The following is a 20,948-nucleotide window of genomic DNA, read 5'->3' as shown; positions in this document are numbered from 1 at the left end:
TAATAATAATTATATAATTTACACAACAACAATTTCAATAATCAAAAAATATACTACATGATCAACTAATTATTGATCTTACCCATTTTCTACTAACTGGCAATGACCTATTTCAAATTTCAAATATGTTTCAAAGGATCATCTATATCTGACAGAAAAAAACAGCAGTAAAGAGAAGGTTTATGACCTCATGTAACCCATCAGTAACTATCTGTGTCGATATAGTACACATGAAAAAGAAAAAAAAGTTACAATAAAGATAGAATGGATAAAACACATAGTAAGTATTGGTAGTAACATACTGTACAATACTGATGAAGATGATCAAATGAAAGCAGAAAGAAGACATTAAATTTTGATAGGAAAATTGTCCTTTTTCTATAATATGTAAAACATATGCATAATGTAGTGTGAAATGTGTAAAATATGCAAAGAGAGGAACTTTTTATAACATGTATTTTCAATATTTGACCAACTTCTTAAAGGGATAATCCACCATTTGGAAAATTACACTCATTTCCTTTCATTCTCTGAGTCTGGCGATACCACTTTTAGCTCCAGCCTAGCATAGATCATTGAATCGGATTAGACCATTAGCATCTCGCCTGCTAGCATCACGTTTAAAAGTAATTTTCCCATTTACTTGTCTCCTCTCAAGTTAGAAAGTGTAATAAGGCCAACGGAAAATGAAACGTGGGGATTTTCTAGGCTGATTTGACATGGAACTATACTCTCATTCCAGCGTAATAATCAAGGAACACCATGGGTGCAGCAGCACAATGATATCATGCAGCACCTGAAAATAGTCCCCGTAGGCTAACTTCCAGCAAAAAGGTTGAGCTGCAGCAGACGAATTGGTTAGTGACTGGATTATTACGCCTAAATGAGAGTATAGTTCCATGTCAAATCAGCCTAGAAGATTTTCCGTTGGTCTTATTAAAATGCATCTAATTCCCCAAATGGTGGAATATCCCTTTAACACTATACATGCAAGTCATATTTCAGATGCATGTCTGGGTCAAGTACAATCGAGAGATTTGATAGGTTATCCTAACACATCTGGACAAGTCATGAACTCACTCCATTTCACAGGGTTCTTCTAGTATGCTTCTTTGACACGTACTGGTGCTACTTTTTAAAGCCTGGTGCCACTTATATCCAGTTCCTATCGAAAACAGTATTTACAATATGTTAGTGCTGATATACAATATTGAAATAGATCTTTAACAATCATTCTTGAAAAACAAACACTCGCCAACCAACATTAATGTTAATCTTTGTCTTAAATAACGATTTAACAGGTCGACACCCTAAAGAATCACCAACGATAGTTTGCAGATATTAAAAGGTAGCTAATGACAGCTGCAATTTGGTAATACATTGGGCAACAATAGGCAAATAAAGTTTAGTTCTATTTTACCAAGCAGACTAGGTAGCTGGTAGGCAGGACACACATGATTGCATCACATATATCATCTGAATTAAATTGTATATAAAAAACAGAGCTAACTACCAACAAAATATTTTCATCTGCACAATGTGCTGTCTCATTATGACCGCCGCGCAGCGAAGCGGCGGTCATATAGGTTTAGTCAGAATTTTTTTTCTTTTTTCTTTTTCGCATGCCCAAATTTCCGTCAATGAGTCCCGGGACACTGAAGGACCGGGGTACACGAAACTTGGTGGGCATGTAACCCCATGGATAGCATGGAACCATCGTTTTTCGTTTTGATCTGTGGCCCCCCCGCTGGACTGGACCCCCCGAAAGGAGGGTAGGGCAGACACAGTTTTCTGTGAATATCTCGAAAACCGTAGGGTTTAGGAGGACCATTTTTTTTTTGTATGTTGATCTCAAGAGGCCATGTCAACCCATTCCATAACCACTCATTTCATGTATAGCGCCACCTAGTTAAACACAAAAAAGGAAAAATGAGGTGTTGTAATGGAAGGTATCTGTGACCTAACATAGTCAAAACTGCACGAAATTGGAAGTGTAGGATCATTATGACACCATCTGTATGCACGCCAAGTTTTGTGGAATTCCGTTCATGGGGGGCCACACAATAAATTAATTTATGTTACTATACACCAACTGGCCTGTAGGTGGCCGGAGACAGTTTTTTGTGAATATCTCGAGAACCGTAGGGCCTAGGAGGTCCACCTTTTTTATGTATGTTGGTCTTAAGGGGGCATGTCAACCCATCCTATTACCACTTATTTCATGTATAGCGCCACCTAGTTAAAAATGAAAAAGCAAAAAATTAGGTGTTTTCATCACAATATCTCTGGCTGACAAGGTCAAAACTGCACGATATTAAAAGTGTAGGATCATTACGACACCCTCCGAATGCATGCCACGTTTTGTGTACTTTCGTTCATGGGGGGCCTTACAATAAAATAATTTATGTGTTCATTTAGTGACGTACACCAACAAGGATTCCCGGGACACTGAAAGACCGGGGTACACAAAACTTGGTGGGCATGTACCCCCACATGGATAGCATGGAACCGTCATTTTTCGTTTTGATCTGTAGCCCCCCCGCTGGACTGGACCCCCCGAAAGGAGGGTAGGGCAGACACAGTTCTCTGTGAATATCTTGAGAACTGTAGGGCCTAGGATGACCATTTTTTTCCGTATGTTTGCCTCCAGGGGTCATGTTAACCCATTTCATGTGCACACATGTGCACAAACAGATACACACACACACACACATACATTCACAGTAATCATACGCTTGCATGCACAGGCACATACGCAGGCACACACACAAGCACGCACACACACACACACACACACACACACTCACACACACACACACCCACACACATAACATAAACATAACACAAACAATCAAGAATTTCTCAGAATTATGAACAGGCAAGATGGAGGTGGGGTTGTATAAAATTAATTTTACATGTGAAATCTATGAACTAATCATGTTTTGGTACTTGTTGTCTAGCATATACCAAGAATTGAGTGTAGATAATGCAATTTAGTGAGACAGTTAGAATCATATAGGCCTTTCAGCGTGATTTCTTTCTGCGGTACATTTAGTTTCTTTACTTACAGTACATCAATAATTATTATCTTCTCAAGTTCTCACATATTAGCACACACCATATACTAACTTGTTTTGATTTTGATTTTGTAGGTGTTTTGAATGCAATTTGCAGCTTACCAGTGTGTAATCATAACTGGTGTGGGAGATGTGACCTTTGTGATTCTGGCAGTACAGGACAGCATCATGGACTGTGGCAAACAGACGCTCTTTGGTCATAGAGTCGGAGAAGAATCCACCACACTCCATCTCATCTACCACCGTGGCTAGAGCCCAACAATAAGCACAAGAGAGCCAGTGATTATGGTATACTGGCGTCTGTTTTATAAATGGAGGGAAGGAGTGAGAAGTGCTTATAGAAACTGCCTGAAGAGCACCATGTTTGGTCTGACTTACCCTGACACCCGGCCATGTAAACATCAATGTCAATCTCACCAAAATCATGGACAATCTAGAAAGATGAAAGGTCCTAATCTCGTTAGATACAAATATTTATCAGTTCCACAGATTTTTTGCTATGAACCATTTCCAAATGAGATTTGTTTGAACATTCCATGTATTTAATAGTATTCCCTCACTTCTGATGCAACAAAGCTGCCTGCTATGTTTCTATCCGTCTCTTTCACCCTCCTCACTGTTTAGACTTTAGAAAACAAACACAATAATTTAAATGTAAGGCAAAGTGCAAAGTCAGTCTATGAGCAAAGTTCTTGTGTATGAACTAAAGCCATCATGTGGCATGTGACAACTTTTAGCTGACCCGCCGATGGTTACACTTAGGATCTTTTCCATGGTATTAAATTTGCAAATAGATTTTGTGTTGATTGGATAGACTTTTCTCAGCATTCCCAGGTCTCTTTTCATCTTGTATCCACTTCTAGTCACTCCCAGCATGGTGTTTCACTTACATTTTTCATCAACTTGATGGCCACTGTGTCAATGAAGTTGGCTGTGGACAGGTCCAGTATGATCGAGTGGATGTCCCAGGTCCATTTGCCCAGCGAGCCCAGGGACATTCTCTCCATGCTGCCGGAGTCCAGCGTAGTGGTGTCTCCATCCAATGTGGCCGTGTCTCCATCCAATGTGGCTGTGTCGCCATCCTCTACAGTTGACCCTTGGGTGTCACTATCTGGATCCAAGCCCTTCAGGTACACCCAGCTGCACTGGCCCTCGGCCGAGCCCGGGGAGTCTGGCATGACAAAGACCGTGCTGTTCTCACGCGGCCGCCAACGCTGCTCCTCCCCCAGTGGGGGCGCTGTTTCAGTCTTCCCTTGTCCATCCTGCCAGTGGGCGGCCTCCTCCTCCACAGAAAACACCTCTCTCCTCTGGGAGGCTGCCCTGAAGGCCTGTTGCTGATGAGATAGATAAAGCAGAGACACGGCACTTAAAGAATCCTCCATAGAAATGCATGGGGTTAGTTTGCAATGCCAATATGGCCGTTATATCTCGCCCCTTCCTATATGCCTCCCCATTCACTTGAATAGGAATAGCCGCCCGATAACTGCTCTAAACTGATAATTAATTAAAAAGAAAGACAGTAATATTATCCCTTACATATACACTCAGAACACACAATTTGCACTTGAAGGACTCTATATTGTGGTATACTCACACGTCTCTTAGCTTGCCTCCTGGCCCTTCTCCTGGCTCTCCTCTCTCTGCGTCTCTGCTTGGCCTCCTGCCGCCTCTTGTACATGATCATCTTACCAATGTCCAGCCCACTCTACACACATGGGGTCACACGGGCACACAGGGGTCATGTCGGGCAGGGAAAACATGTGTGCAGGGCATGAAGTGCAGGGCACGGGAAGGAGTGTCTTTAAGATGAGACAGAGTTAAGTGAACAGAGGTGCTGGGGGATATGAGGGACTATCTTTAAGATTAGACAGAGTTAAGTGAACAGAGGTGTTGGGGTTTATGAGGGACTATCTTTAAGATTAGACAGAGTTAAGTGAACAGAGGTGTTGGGGGATGTAGAGTTAAGTGAACAGAAGTGCTGGGGGATATGAGGGACTATCTTTAAGATGAGACAGAGTTAAGTGAACAGAGGAGTTGGGGGATGTAGAGTTAAGTGAACAGAGGTGCTGGGGGATGTGACGGGGTCGATTCTGACCTTTTCCTTCAGGGCCTCTAGATAAAGCTCAGCATTGGCGAAGTAGACTGTAGCTGAGGAGCGGAAAATGGTGATACCTGGGACTTCTCTCACCTGTTACAGAGAAAAGCTTAGAGGGTGATTGACAATAAATCACTTTTTCATTTTATATCTGTTGTTTATTCAGAGTGGTTGGAGTACACTCTTTCAAATCACTCACTCTAGCAATAGTAAAAGTAAAAAATTATTTTAAAAAAGCCATGCATCCTAGCAATGTAATTAATTTGCAGTAAAACAGTAGCAAGTCTGCCTGGTGCTGCAGTCTCTCACCCCTTTGTGTGTCTCCATGTCCACATACAGTTCTGTCCCAGGAACGTGACCTAGTACGGAGTATCTCGGCCTGCAAGAACACAGGGTAGAGAACAGGTGAGGGAGAACTAGTCTGACCCTAACCTTAAAGGAACATGCCAACTTTTGGAACTTAGCTTAATTGCCATCTACCTCAGAGTGAGATAGGAGGATACATACCCTATCTTTTCTCTGTGTGCAATAACCCAGTCAGACACAGTTAGCCTAGCTTAGCATAGCTTACTTCACTGGAAGTGGGTTACACCAGTTAGCCAAGCAGCTAGCCTATAGCTAAAAGGGAACTAACTGGAGTAAACTACCTAACCCCCCTATTCAGGAGTAGAATGGCCAAAACTAAACTAGAGAGAGAAAAGACGATAAGTTACCGCTGGGTCCTGAAGATAACAGTCAGCAAGGCAAAGGCAACAGAGGCTCCAAGTCCCATGTCCAAATTCAAAAGCAGTGTGGACACCCAGGTGACCAGCCACACAAGCTACAGACAAAACATGTCAGTGTGAGTAATCAGCAGCTGCGAAAGGAATGGGGTTAACATGCAAAGGAGGCAGCAGCAGCAGCTGATGATCATAACTTCTGTAGAATAATTCTGCAAACCACTATATGCCAATATAAATATATGCCAGGATATGCCTCATAACCTGATACTAACCTATAGGCCTAAAATCTAATGCTTGTTAAATAGTAAGCACTGTCTAACTCTCACCAGGTCAATCTTGTTGCTTCTCCACAGAGTCACCATATCATAATACTGCTTGAACATTCCTTTGAGATTCACAATGACAATGGCAGCTAGGACAGCCTGAAAGTCCAAGAGAAAAAAAAACTGTTATAATACAAGTGATAAGTGCCCAAATTAACATAGCTACAATCTTTGAGGAAAGTTCACCTTGGGCAATTCCTGAAACAGAGGTCCGAGCTTTAGCACAGTCACCAGCACGATCACAGCCGAGGAGACCCCTGCCATCTGCAGCAAAGAGTGAGGGGGACTTGGCATCACATCTGTTTGCATGTGTGCAACATCTCAGTGGAAGAGAAAGTGGAATTTCTTCCAAATCTGTAGTGTGCTATATAGCCAACTCATGTTGTACATTGTGATTTATTTATTTTATTTTTTTGCCAGACAAAAGCTTTGCTGCCCCTATACTTTGCCAGCTGAGAAACCTGGGATACGGTACCTGGGTTTTGCCTCCAGCACTCTCCTGGACGAGACTGCGAGACATGGAGGGGCAGACGGCAAAGCACTGGAAGAATCCTCCTACTGTGTTGCTGAGCCCCAGAGCCACCAGCTCCTACCACAACCAGAGCAGCAGAGACGAGATGGAGCAGACGTTAATCAGAGGTCATCAGCACATTAATGCTGTTGTGAGTGCAGATAGCTTTGACAACAAGAAAACGCAATACCATGAGCCATATCACTTCATATCACTTGTTTGAAAATCATGCATATAGACCCTTTCAACTGCAGAAACAAACAGGAGCGTTTCCCAAGGCATTTCTGGTGGCACAGTTAACAACATTGAGCTAATGGTAACTTGGGGACAAGAAAGTCAACATTTTGTAGAGCATTATGCTAAAGTGTGATTAATTTTAATTTCAAAGTATCTGCGTTGGTTTTGAACGTTTCAACCGGAAACCCTCAAGGAACATATAACATGCTCAGAGTTATTCACCTGTGACAACCACACCTTTGCATACCTGATTGCTGTCCACTTTGTATCCATGCTTCAAGGCAAAGGTTTTTCCTAGAGAGATAGAGATGGCATAGCCCACAATAGCTATGGCAAAGGCGTCCCCGATGACCTCTCCAAAGATGTTAAAGTCAGGCACACTGGGGGGGCTCAGCCTGACGGAGAGACAGAGACAACGCAGCCAATCAGTGAGCAAACATGACTAATAATTACCAGTTAATTACAAATACATACATACATAACATACATTGATGGCAAATGGCAGCTGAATATAGCTAAAAGAGTATAGTGTGCACACAGTCAGCACCTGAAATATGCACTGTAATATACTGTATATACAGCTCTGGAAAAAAATAATTTAGGATGACATCAGAAAAATATGCAGTGGTCTCTTCTTAATTCTTTCCAGAACTATATATATATACATATATATATATATATATATATATATATATATATATATATATATATATATATAGCGCTCTATACAGTATACATATATAAATATTCTTTATATGTTATATTTTTATTTTTCATATATTATTTCTATTCAGGCTACTCGTAAACTTGTAGGTGTGTCATAAACAGAATTTTTACGTCAAGTTTTAGCTCTACGCTCCAGTGATCAATGCATCTATTGATATATATATATATATACTGCCCTACAAAGCCAAAAGGCAGTAACTGCATTTTTGGTCGAAAATGAGTTAATGTCATTTTTGGGATATTAAAGACTTCCTTTATCATGTGGATAAATATCTATACTCAATTTCACTGTTTTTTTTTTTTTTTTAATAGAAGGTTGTGTTCACCGTAACTCCCAAAACCATACAAGCAACCATGGCAGAGAGCCACAACTGCAGTTACTGTTCTTTGGCTTTGTTCTTCGACGTGCAAGTACAGTTACCATACGTACATTGCCTTTGGTAGCAAATATTGATTATATGTCAGTTACTGCCTTTTGCCTTTGCACGACTCCTTATTTTTAGTACATAATACAAAGGCAGAGTGCAGTATCTGACAAATAAGGGTCAAAGGTCAACTTTGAGCACAAGTTTTTTTTATATACACACATTTCTTCATCAGGGCAACAATTCACCAGATTTGCATTGCTCTACCTATAATACATTTGTGTAGACAAAACAAAAAACTTTAAAGTCATTTTTCTCAGTTTGACACTCTGGTCAGTTACTGCCTTTTGCCTTTGTAGGGCAGTATATATATATATAGTATACATATATAAATATTCTTTATTTTTCATATATTATTTCCATTCAGGCTAGACTCGTAGACTTGTAGGTGTTTCATAAACAGAATTATTACATTAAGTTTTAACTGCTTACGCTCCAGTGATCAATGCCTCTATTGATCACCATAATCGATATCACCCCTATGTGCATGTTCAGTATCACACATCACAGACAGTATCACTGATGTTCACGACTTTGTAACACCAGCAACACATTTAAACATCACGCATGCAGCAGACCCTGAGTGAGCCTCCATGGTCTTTGGTTGGGAAATGAAGCGTGAGGCGAGGCAGTGTCTGGGGTTCTTGGCTGCAGCTGCATGGCTGAGTGGCGTTATGTGCCTGCGGCTCGTCTGTGCACTAACTCACCACCATGATATAATCATTTTGAGAGGTCAGCATCAGCCATCAGCACGCAACTGCTGGCTGAATACATTTTCAATAGAAACTGCAGACATGCATTGGCACAGATAACAGCTGCAGCTGTGTATTTCTGTGTCTCAAATTTAGAACCAGTGAACTCAGTAGATGTAGAATCTGTGCATTCAGTCTAGTGAAGAAAATGAGTGCAAAATGAAGGATGAGTTGTGGATCTTACCCGCAAGGAATTTCCCCAACCACAGGGACCTTGTAGGTACTTAGCTCTGCATAGGACGAGATCAGTGTTGCTGCCACAATCTAGGAGGAGAGAACAGCAAAGCATTTGTGCATCCACAAAATGAATACAATGGACATGCACGTGCACACACACACACATACACACACACACACAATGGAGACATGCAAGTGCACTCAAACACACACACAAGCAAACACACATAAACAGTGCTTGTGTGTGTCATTAAGTATGTGCTAGGGGTGCAGGTACACGTGTGGTGAGTCATACATACAGCATAGCATAGCACATAGCATACAGGCCGGCCAGCTGGCTGGCAGACTCCTACAGCAGCATAACAACATGCACGCCAGCCTGCCTCACACGACACAGCTGAGCTCAGATGGCAGAACTGTGTCTCGAAAAACTGGAGCTCAAATGTACAACTATACCATGGATGTGCTTGATTATACTTGAATGTCTTTTGATTACAATCAATTGAGAGATGTAATAGTATAAAGCACTGGATGAATTCGGAAAAAAGAACATAAAACACCAAATGCGGACCATGTTTTTTCATTGTCATATAATGTAATGGCTTTCTTAAAAACATGAGCGTGTAATGTGAAAATATGAGTGAAAGTGAAAGCAGGCGGCCTACAGTAAGGAGCTCCACAGGGACGGGCACAGGAAGCTTGTGTCTGTAGGCTGCGTTGAGCTCTTTGGCGATGATCAGAGCCAGCATGGACACACCACTGACCGCTAGCGTAGGGAGGTGGGTCTCAGGGAGCAGCGAGCACACATCCACCAGCGTCTAGCACAGAACCAAAGCATCAGAGGCAGTGTTAGGCTTGTTTTGGTTGAGTGCAATTGGTAGAGCCCATTAAAGGTGCAGTCGATTGTGCATGACATTGCGTTTGTTTATGTTTTATATTTAAATTTCTTAGCAGACGGTTGTCCAAAACAACGTACATTATATTTTACCCAAGGACCAACAAAACACACCAGAGAGGTAGTTCACCCCTCTGTCAGTATTCTCAGAGAAACTCCACACAAGAGTTTTGTTTGGGAGACAGGCTGCCCCAAATTTGTTTGTGTCTAGTTTTTGGAGCCTGGGCTGCCTACAGAGACCAGGTTTTTTTCACAGTGTACTCACAGGATGGGCAGCTGTCGGATTGTGAGGAGGTGTTCGCTGAATGTAACAAAAACTGTTATGGGCTTGAAATCGTACGATCACTGACTGCACCTTTAATGTGTGTGTGAGTATGTGATTGGGCAGTTCTCCTCACATAGATGAGAGCAAGTGGGCCACTGAGGCGCGTCGGTGAGACTCCAAACAAGTACTTGAGCTGCGCCACGACGGCATGGGCCGCAGCGGCGGTGGTGTAGGCACGAACCACCGGCTCCGATAGGTATGTGCCCACGAAGCCAAACTGCACAAGACCCAGGACCACCTACAGACATACAGAACACATGAGCAGATCCACAGACATACAGAACACATCACCACCCACAGACATATAAAAACTAGGGCTGTCAAAATAACTGATTAATTTCGATTAATTAATTTGAGAAAAAATAACTGATTAAAAAAATTAGTGCCAATTAGTCGATTCCTTATGACCTTTGACCCGAGCCGTTCTAGTCAGTAAAAATTAAACTGTAAAATGAAGGAGAGAGAAGAAAACGTGCTGCCTGGATCATTGATTGAAAAATTTACTTTTAAAAAACGCCCTGATGGTGTTGATAAAAACAAAGTGTTGAAAATAAAGTCCTTTGCAATGTCTGCAGCAAGGAATTTGCATATCACCGGAGTTCATCAACTCTATAGTCGCACATCAATGCAAAGGAATAAGTGTTGACATTGAGGGGAGTGTTAATTTATTTTCATTGTGTCCCCTAGGTTATATCTGTGGCCTGAAATGCCTTGTATGTGAAGAAAAAACTTCTTCCCAAAGCACTTTTGAATTTATTTCCTCAGCATATTAGGTCATATCATAGATTATTTTGGCCGTTATTTGAACAGTGAAAATAATAATAAGAGTTTTTGAACTTTAATGTCACTAATGCTGATTATTCAATGATTCATTTGAATTTAAATATTTAAAATACTTTCACAGCAAAAATTATATATGCGATTCATTTAGATTAATTAATCACAGAGTATGTAATTAATTAGATTATTTTTTTAATCGATTGACAGCCCTAATAAAAACATGACATACAGACATACTGAACACATGACCTATAGACATAAAGAACACATGAGCACCTACAGACACACAGAACACATGTGATGATTTAACCTGCTATAGAGTGTGGTATATTTTTTTATATAAGTCTCAGTGAATGAAATGTTTTAGTTTAACCTCTTATATGTTGTGAAATATGGTTATCATCCTTTGATCCCCCTGTGTTATCTGAATCCTCCCACTGTAGGAATTATTAGTGAGAAGTATGTTTGTTGTAAGGTGAAGTGTTACCAGAATGTTTTTTTTTGTGAACAAGGTTGCAAACAGTTGTGGGTTTTCATGAAACATGCGCGTGAGCATAGCATGTGTGAGGGACCTGGATAAGGCCTGCCAGGACTGTAGTGGCGGCTGCCACCTGCACCCTGTGGAGGTCCCTGGCCGTGACGTCATACTCAGCGGTGGAGTTGCTGCTGTCCGAATTTAAGCTCCCTGGACCATCTGGAACCAGGCTCTCTGTGACGCTGCCTACCATGATACTGAGCACGGTGAAGGTGCCTGCAGACGCATCCCAACAGAGAGGTCAAGAGCAGATTCATCAGAGTATAGTATTAAATAGGTTTACGGAGTGTCTATTTACACCCCTGGTACGAATAGCCTTGGCCACACAGCTAAGCTATTCACACCCTGTGACATAACAACAAAAAGACGTTGCTCACGTGCACAAAAAAACATGGCGGACATTCGTTTTTTCGTCAGCAGAAAGTGAAGAATTCTGAAACGTTTCGGCACTAATATCTGTTGAGATTAATATTAGATTGAAAAATTGTGTTTTATTTTCATAATCTTGGTTCAGTGAACACATACAACCGTCAGTTTGTTAGTTAACAGACATTTCGTGAATATGACGTTCAGGCTTTTAAACTATAAGTTTACCGTCAAACACAATTTCCTTGTGGAAGAAGATTGAGTGCAATGGTCACAGACAAGGGTTGGCACGTGGGAGACCGGGGTTCGATTCCTGTGTGATGTGTTTTGGCAGAGTGAGTGTGCATGTGTACCAACGTCTCTGGAGAGAAGGCGTGAAATTTGAACAAGAAATCGGTTCTCAAATGGAAGTTTTGATTGCAACAATAGTTCAATGCACCAAGGTTCACGCACCAAGGTGTAAATAGCATGCAATAGCCTACTATAAACACCAGGGTACGAATAGCATCCACTTCTAACAGTATATTGATGCAAACAGCATACCTTATACAGAGTGTCTATTACACAGCTGAGCTATTCACACCCTGTTACATAACAACAAAAAAACATGTTGCTTGTTTTAAAAAAAAAATATATATATATATTATTACATTGTGTGATCAATATGCCAGAATAAATGCACAGGGGTGCAAATAGCATACACTGATATTTGTACCAGACGGGGTACTAATAGAACACATTGCTGTGTACACCTGGGTATGAATAGCATACATTGATATTTGTACCAGACGGGGTACTAATAGAACACATTGCTGTGTGCACCGGGGTACGAATAGAATTCACTTCTTATTGCACCAGGGTACGAATAGCATACACTGCTAATTGTACCAGGGGTGCAAATAGCCTTACCCATAGGTTTAAAATAGGTTTAGCCAGACAAAACAAAAATACAAACATGTTCACCTACCAATGGAGATGTGTCTGGAGGTGCCAAAGAAAAAGTAGACCAGGGCTGGGTAGAGGGATGTGTAGAGGCCGTATACAGGAGGCAGAGAGGCCAGCAAAGCATAGGCCATTCCTGAAGAACACACACAGAGATTCATTGTCTTGGCTAATCACAACAGCACAATGTAATTGTATTCTATTACAAAGTACCAAGTAAAATACATTTCCATGCATTCTTACAAAATGCCGAGAAGCTGACGGCAATCCAAACTATTTTCAACTGTAGTTCCCCAAGGGTAGAATGTGCTACCAGTTGCTACTAGAGCAGGGGCTTCAAAAACCTCGCTAACTACCTTCGTCTCCATCCTGTCTCTTCTTTATCTACATCACTTGACTTAACCTTGACTCTGAACTCTTCTTCATCTCTTATACAAAGGTTGTACTGATTGTTGCCCTATTGTCTCCTATTCACACTGTACCGTGATTGCTCTGGATGTTGGTCGCTTTAGACAAAATGATCAGCAAAAGGATTAAATGTAAATGTATTAATGTAAATAATTGTCATCTTACCCTGGGGAAGGTGCATAATTCCAACACTAATGCCAGATACAATGTCAGGCATTCCATAGTCCCAGATGGAGTACCGAGGCAGCCAGTAGAGAACTGGAAGGCAGCCTACCACCTTCCTCTTCAGGTCAACCACACTGCATCTATGTGCCAAGGCAAAGTAGCAGAAAACATGGACACTCAAGTTTCTTTTCTCAAAAATGAGACTCCACATAGAAACATTTTGTCTGAATCTCAGAAAGCTAAAAAAAATTCTCGGGATGAATAAGTACCGGTATCTATCTATCTATCTATCTATCTATCTATCTAAAGCTGTCTGTCCCAATACAATTTCACTCCATTATACACAGAGGCTAGTAGCCATAATCTTTTATCTGATAGCAATAGATTCACTGTTTGTATTGCTATATTTAGTTTCCCCCAAGTTGAAATGTTGACATATTAAATCAAATTAGAGCAGTGTAAACTAACTTTAAGCTTACATTAAGCTACTCTTTCATTTAAGTTGAAGTTTAGGCCTACTTTTTCCATAAAAAATAATTTGGATCAGGATCAGGATCATTTGTGAAAGTTAGATGTACCTGACACGCTGTTTGAGACACTTAGCAAGTGGAGGATGGCGGCCATTGTAATCCAGTCTCTGTGTTAAATCCTCCAGGCTCTGCTCGTCCATGATCTCTCTCTGCACAGTCACCCCCGCACTTCTCTTTGCCATCTCCATCTTCTCTCCTCCGTATCACCTCTCCTAAAGACACAGACAATTCTACAGAAATACCTAAAAACATTTAGTATTCTCCAAAATTCGAGTGATCTCAGTTTCAGTTCCAAATGATGTACTGATTCACTACACTACTCCTTCACTCAGTGACATATAAGGAATAACATGATTCAAATGTACAAGCACAGGCTAGTTTTTGTTGAGTGTTACAGTAGATGTGTATATAGCCATGATAAGGGGTGGGGCCTATGATGAATCAGAGTTTGACCCCACTGACCAACTACCTGTCACTGCTTAAAAGCCCACTTGAAGCTAATAACTCAAGTACCTATCTGTTAACCTGGATACTATTTAACATATTAAGACAAGGACCAATTACTGTGGAATTCAAACAGTTTTCCATGTTTCTCAGTTTATTAGCTGGGTTTGAATGGAAAGTTACTTAGTTGCAGGAAACGACAACAGACAACAGGACGTAACTGATGACATTTGGTTAACATACCAAGTGGTGCTCCTAAAGATAGGAAGCAGGAATTGGAAACACCTTACACTACAGAAATATGATTACTGAAGCAGAGAAGGGCAGGGGGTTATTATGACGCAACTTCAAAGTCCAAAGTTTCACTTTTACCCATCTTTTCACAGTCTCCCCTTTTCTTCAGTGTGTTAGAAATTATTTAACGTAGTGTGAGCTGTAATATACACCGATTTAAACAGATATAAACGGGTGAAGGTAATGGGTATTTAGCGAATGCTAATCCAAAAAGACTTAAATCACAAAAAGTAATTTTACAGAAATAAATAGGTAATTATTATTCAGAATTACAATATCACCATAGCCCATAAGATGGTTGCCAGGCCTTAAATAAATATCTCTATTGATATGGCACACAAGGAATAAAGCAAATCCAATAGTGATAAACATAATTGTTACAAATAGAAGATAGGCTGTATGCCAACTGAATCACAAAAACGACCATGAAAAAGATCATAACCTAAAGCTAGTGGCTGGTGGCCTGATAAACGCATACCGTAATTCACCACTAGAAATGCATGTAAACTAAGATGGTGTGGGATGGGAGACCCAGGGCAACCCAGGTTGGTGCTGGATGTGTTGATGTGTTTTCTTCACTTCTCTTTGAGTTTGTTCCTTTTTTCCTAAGTGTTCCAAATTTTGAGTGTGAGATTCCATTTGAAAAAATGGCAGGTCTATTCATGAACTCAAATTATTTTTCAAATACTTAAATTAATGATGTCTCAGCTCTGTCAACTAATCTAAGAGACGATGCTGAGCAACACCTGTGGTGTGGTAAGTTAATCTATCTGATCATTGATGCATCTCCATTAATGACTGACACCACCGCTGTTGGTGGTTGAGACTCACTTTCATGATATGTTTTCTCCACGGACATACCCCAGAACGCAGAGTATCCCCCAAAGATGGTATTAAATTGTTTGACATTTTTTATTTGTTGCATTTTTTCAATGTGTATTATTTCACATTACAATTTATTATGAGATAGAATAGATCAACTCACCACATTCATAATCCACAATCCACAATCCTCTGACGAATTACATTTCTATAGGTATTTCATGAAGCACAAATATAGTAGGACTACCAGTAAACCATTTGCATTTACAGGGCAGCAAATGGTGAGGGAGAACATCCTCTGTTACCAAACAGTGTACTTGTGACTTACTAAAGCCATAAGGACAGTGGTCCCTTTAAGACCATGATGTGTTGAAATCTGAACCAAGCCCTCCAGACTCTTTGCAGCTATTCCAAAGGTTAGCAAATATGACAGGGCCATATTGATGGGCATACTGAAACATAACTGGTTCAAAACATAGAGGTAACAGATAAATGAAATATCAATGACCTAATTCCAAGGCCAGACTCCTGAGGTCTCTGTGCTTGGAACAGTAATGTTAGCCCAGTGTTCTCTCTCTCTGGCCCCCACACTTGTCTCTTGACACATCAGCATCTATTTTTAGGTTTGTTGCTCAGCGGGACGCGCCAGAGACAGAGTAAACAGATCTAACTCAGCTCCCATAAGGCACTGCCAGACCCCAACCCCCCCCCCCCCCCTCCATCCCCATCCCCACGCTCACCCTAAGCCATAACTGCTTCATGCTCGATCGACAGCAGTCTCACTCAGCTGAGAGATTGTTATGGACATCTAGTGTCTAAAGAGCACTGATCCCAGGAGGACGCTCACTGTGGTATGGGGCAAAAAAAGCTCAATAGTGCATGTGTAAATTAAGTGTAATTGCGTTTGCTTCATTTGTGCTTCACTAACGAGGGCTCAGGGGCAGAAATCCAAGCTGTTCCTCTAAGCTAAGCTGGGCTGTGAAGTGGGCAACTACAGAAATGTTTTATGGTCTTGGCATAGATATTCATTATAAGCAATGTGTTTGCCCTAGTTCTAAGACACATCTTAAACAAATGTACATATTTGATATTTTGAAAGAAGAGGTACGGCAAGTTTTAAATAATCTAGTATGTAGGACATGAGGAGGCATTCTGGTGCAACATTTCATGCATGTGCCTGCAGTGTCTCATGTCTCCTCTCCTTTCAGTTAAAGTGGCCTCACACAAAGATGAATTTCTTCATTCACGATGTCTCTACACTAGACACACTTTGACTGTTGTACTGTTCTAGAGTTCTGTTTCTCTCACGTATCCCTGTCTAACTTGGACAATAATGGATCTGAAGTCGAGGCACGGCATTTCACTGCTGGACCAGCTGAACAGAATGAGAGACACTGAGCAGCTGACTGACGTGGTGCTGGTGGCCGAGGATGTCCGATTCGCCTGTCATCGCGTGGTCCTGTCTGCTTTCAGTCCTTACTTCCGCGTCATGTTTACCTGCGGATTGCGTGAGTGTGCAAACCGTGAAGTCTTTCTACGCGACATGCCGTCTAAAAGCCTCGCTCTACTCCTGGAGTACATGTACAGCTCCAAGCTGCCACTCTCAAATGAAAATGTGCAAGGTATATCGGTGGCGGCCTTTCTACTGCAGATGGATGATGTGTTTGCCCGCTGTCAGCATTACATGATTGAAAATATGGATGTCAACAACTGTGTGGGCATATATTACTATGCGCGTGACCTGGGCGCTGAGGATCTGGCTGATCAGGCGCGGCGCTTCCTGCAGCAGCACTTCACCCAGGTGTGCATGAGCGAGGAGGTGCTGGAGCTGGAGGCCCACCAGCTGGCCATGCTGCTGGGCTCCGATGACCTCAACATCGCCCGAGAGGAGAGCATCCTGGATGTGGTGCTGCGCTGGGTGAGGCATGGGGCCTCCACGCGGGGAGGAGACGGCCTGGGTCAGCCTCAGGGTCAAGGTCGGGATCAATACCTGGCAGAGCTCCTACGCAAAGTGCGACTTCCGTTGGTGAGCCCTGACTACCTGCGCGAGGCCATGCGAAGGAACACGACTCTGCTGGCCAATTCAGAGTGTATGGAGATGCTGGAGGAGGCCTTGGAGACCACGGGCATGCACCCAATGGCGGCTCCGCGCAGACTGAAGTTGCGCTACGGCATGGAGACCACCGACATGCTGCTTTGCATTGGCAATGACACTGAGGGCATCCGCACACGTCAGGGGTCCTTCAGCGACTGCAGTTTCTGCTACGCGCCAACCACTGCGCGCACCTATTACATCACTTCCCCTCGCTACGGCGACGCACTTGGATACGTGTTTGCAGGAGTGGTGACAGAGGACAACCAGATCATAGTGGCAGGTGAAGCTGGTGTGCGCAGGAGGGCAAGGCAGAAGGAACAGAACGTGGAGATTTTCAGGTTACAAATGACTTATTACAGTAAATAACATTACTCTATATAGGCAGCCATTTAAGCAAACATTTAAAACTATCAGTGTCATTGATGTCAGGAAAACAAAAGTGTTACTGAAAGACTTACATTAAACATCAATCCTATTGGTAATCTTGAGCATGTAACATGCTCAGGACTTATTCTGTTTATTGCTTTGACTTGTAACCCTTTTCCCTTGTCTCCAATTCAGATATAACATTGATGCCCAAGGCACCTGGTGTCATCTGTGTTCCGCTGAGTATCGTGACTCCTATGCCCTGGGGTCACTCGGGGATACCCTGTACCTACTGGGTGGACAGATGAAGCTAAAAAACCAGCTGCTCATGACCAACTGTGTGCAACGCTGGTCCATGCAGGGTGGACCCTGGCGAAGCGCTGCCCCTCTGCCCTTACCACTGGCATATCACACAGCTCTGCGTTTCAAGGACCGCCTCTATGTGCTGGGTGGCCGAACTCCTCAGGTGAGACATAGGAGGAGGCAAAAGTGTGTCTGTGTGTGTGTGAATGCGTGCGTGCATGGATTAGGGCAGGCAGGGATTGTACAGGTTGTAAACCAAAAACCAAAAGTGCACCAAAAACATCAGTTTGCATGAGTGAAAGCCAGCTGTGCAGCCTTTAGGTAATTAGCGTGCTAGTTTTAGACTAAAACCCCCTTTCTGCTGCTTTAACTACGTTTTTATGGAGCAGTTATGTCCGGTCTTGACATTTTCTTCTTTTAAAATGTTTTAACTTCATGTATGTCCCTCTGCCTGTGTGATGATATGTAACTTCCCCCTCCTGTGCTCTGACACCTGTTGTGGCTCGTCTGGTCCTCCCTCTGACAGACGTATCTGACTGACGAGGAGCCAGACCGAATGAGCAACCGGCTGCTGGAGTATGACCCTGAAAGCAACCAATGGGCAGAGCTGGCCCCCATGAAGTACTCCAAGTACCGCTGCAGCGCTGTGGCCCTGAACGGAGAAATATATGTGCTGGGTGAGGGCAGTGCAGGAGGGGCTTTTCTCATAGAACAAAAATATGGCTGGCATCAGAGAACTTTGTTTTTGAGTAGAAATATGGCTTGGATCAGAGAATGTTATGTTTTTGAACAGAAATATGACTTGGAACTTTATTTAAAAAATTTTTTAAAAAATCAGTGTGTTGAAGAATTTTAAAGTAAATAGATGATTTATGTATGTTGAAAAATATTTGCCAGATTCTTTTCTCCAAAGTGACTACTATTTAAAAATATTTTTATTAGATTTATATTTAGAAAATAGATTTAATAGCTTAGTCATTTCTTGAAATCACATTTTATGACTGACAAATCAAATCTGAGCAGTAGATATAACTTCTGTGTTGTGATACTAATGCAGGTGGCATAGGATGCGAGGGAGTGGATCGGGGACAGTGTCGGCGCTGCCTGAATGTGGTTGAGATCTACAACCCTGATGGAGACTTCTGGAGGGAGGGACCACCACTGCCATGGCCAGTCCTCTCTCTGCGATCAAACGCCTCCAATGCTGGAGTGGTGGATGGAAAAATATATGTGTGTGGATATTACAAAGGAGCAGGTAATTTTGCTGTCATATACAGTCTATGACATGATCACAATTTAAATCAATGTTATATATAATGGGATATAATCATGTTATGAATTAACTCTCCCCACAGCAGTACTGTATGATGCATTCCAGAATTTAACTTAAATTATAACTAACATTAGCACATCCCCCCCATAGAGTCAATGTACACCATCATATGAGAGACCTTAGGTTTGAGAAAGGCACTATACAAAAAATACTATTATTATGACTACCTGACCAAGAAGTATCCCATGCCCAATAGACAAGAGTACTGATGGCTCAGGCTACATGACTCAATACATTTTCAGTGTATTGCTCATGAACATACAAATCTGCCACCCCAGATCGCTTTGACAACATAACCAAGGACATTCTGGAGCTGGACCCTTGGGAGAACAGCTGGGCAGTGGTGAGGAGGCACGTCCTGATGCACGACAACTATGACGTCTGTTTGGTGGCCAGCCTCAACCCCCGCGGACTGCAGCCACCTCCTGCCGACCTCGTGGACGAGTAGACGCATCACATCTTACTGCTGCTTCTGTGTGTGGCCAGATATGCACAGAGCCAATCTATAGCCAGTAGGCTGCAACTGCTTCCAGCGTGATATACAAGAGCAAAAGCAGATTCTTCACTAGTGGCTCACTGCTGCAGGATGTTACACACAAATGAAGGTGGAGAAATTTGTCGCGGAACAAAAGGGGTCATTCTTATTCTATTTTTTAATTGTAGTTAGTTATCCAATAAGTTTCATTCTGCTTCTTTTGATCTTATCATGCCACTGAAAATCTCACTGTGTGGATGTCCCGTCCAAGTGGCTGAAAGTGCTGTAAGCCACAGCTTAACCAGAGAAAAATGAGTTTGTAAATATTAGATTTTTATTTTGTATTGTTTTAAGCTGTAGTGGAAACCTTTGTCCTTTTTGTGGAGGTTATACTTTTCATGTGTCTGTCTTGGCTCCCTAGTAATGCATACTATTAATAATGCATCTGTCCATACTTAACTCAATGTTTTAGACTGTGTTTGTATCATGAGCTCAGTATGGAATTGTTGTTTATAACCATGTTCCAATATTCGATTTTCAGCACTATTGCAGATAAGCAGTGATGACTTCCAGAGACTGATGGCAACCAGAAACTATTCACACTTTACACTGAAACATGTACATTTACTGATATGAGTACTCATTAAAACAGCACTTTAATAAAATTACCAGCAGTGAAGTGTCAGAATGTCACAATGACATTCAGAGTGTCACTTGTCTTGCAAGGTCCTACTACTGATGTTTTTTTATAAATATTTATTGCTGAAACAGACAAAAAAATTGCTTGACAGAACAAAATCATAAAAATACATTAATTTGCCTGAG

The 20,948-nt window shown here is 41.9% G+C and overlaps 2 protein-coding genes across 3 annotated transcripts; one reads left to right on the top strand and one right to left on the bottom strand.

Moving 5' to 3' along the window:
- Positions 1–142: 142 nt before the first annotated feature.
- slc26a6l1 (solute carrier family 26 member 6, like 1) lies at positions 143–14,859 on the bottom strand. The gene is made up of 19 exons (XM_076269213.1): positions 14,040–14,859; positions 13,462–13,601; positions 12,914–13,024; positions 11,618–11,796; positions 10,339–10,503; positions 9,711–9,863; positions 9,053–9,132; positions 7,213–7,360; positions 6,693–6,806; positions 6,404–6,481; positions 6,221–6,316; positions 5,886–5,992; positions 5,482–5,551; positions 5,173–5,265; positions 4,672–4,782; positions 3,968–4,411; positions 3,456–3,510; positions 3,180–3,325; positions 143–148 (listed from the first exon to the last, which is right to left on the bottom strand). Exons 1-19 carry the CDS (start codon positions 14,177–14,179, stop codon positions 143–145), a joined length of 2,436 nt encoding a protein of 811 aa, XP_076125328.1. The 5' UTR covers positions 14,180–14,859.
- Positions 14,860–16,313: 1,454 nt separating this feature from the next.
- kbtbd12 (kelch repeat and BTB (POZ) domain containing 12) lies at positions 16,314–20,948 on the top strand. 2 transcript variants are annotated; one of them, XM_076268795.1, is made up of 6 exons: positions 16,314–16,402; positions 16,760–17,984; positions 18,208–18,478; positions 18,842–18,992; positions 19,373–19,570; positions 19,927–20,948. In XM_076268795.1, the coding sequence occupies exons 2-6, from the start codon at positions 16,885–16,887 to the stop codon at positions 20,094–20,096; spliced, it is 1,890 nt and encodes a 629-aa protein (XP_076124910.1). In that variant the 5' UTR covers positions 16,314–16,402; positions 16,760–16,884; the 3' UTR covers positions 20,097–20,948. The 2 variants fall into 2 exon arrangements, with proteins under 2 accessions (XP_076124910.1, XP_076124911.1); XM_076268796.1 differs by having other exon boundaries at positions 16,339–16,402; positions 16,843–17,984.

Source organism: Alosa pseudoharengus, unplaced genomic scaffold (genome assembly GCF_046254945.1).
Source record: "Alosa pseudoharengus isolate Yale_2024_CS ecotype anadromous, Long Island Sound unplaced genomic scaffold, YU_APseudo_1.1 YU_APseudo_1.1_scf_5, whole genome shotgun sequence".
Taxonomy (NCBI): domain Eukaryota; kingdom Metazoa; phylum Chordata; class Actinopteri; order Clupeiformes; family Clupeidae; genus Alosa; species Alosa pseudoharengus.
This window is presented reverse-complemented; position numbering and strand designations above follow the sequence as displayed.

Bases quoted from the DNA above. Each gene is read 5' to 3' on its own strand.
- kbtbd12 (XM_076268795.1), top strand. From the start codon at position 16,885: ATGGATCTGAAGTCGAGGCACGGCATTTCACTGCTGGACCAGCTGAAC. The intron at 17,985-18,207 runs GTTACAAATGAC...TCTCCAATTCAG, and splicing joins CAGAACGTGGAGATTTTCAG to ATATAACATTGATGCCCAAG. The intron at 19,571-19,926 runs GTAATTTTGCTG...CTGCCACCCCAG, and splicing joins TGGATATTACAAAGGAGCAG to ATCGCTTTGACAACATAACC.
- slc26a6l1 (XM_076269213.1), bottom strand. From the start codon at position 14,179: ATGGAGATGGCAAAGAGAAGTGCGGGGGTGACTGTGCAGAGAGAGATC. The intron at 11,797-12,913 runs GTAGGTGAACAT...ATGCGTCTGCAG, and splicing joins CTCCAGACACATCTCCATTG to GCACCTTCACCGTGCTCAGT. The intron at 6,317-6,403 runs GTGAACTTTCCT...TTGGACTTTCAG, and splicing joins TGTTTCAGGAATTGCCCAAG to GCTGTCCTAGCTGCCATTGT.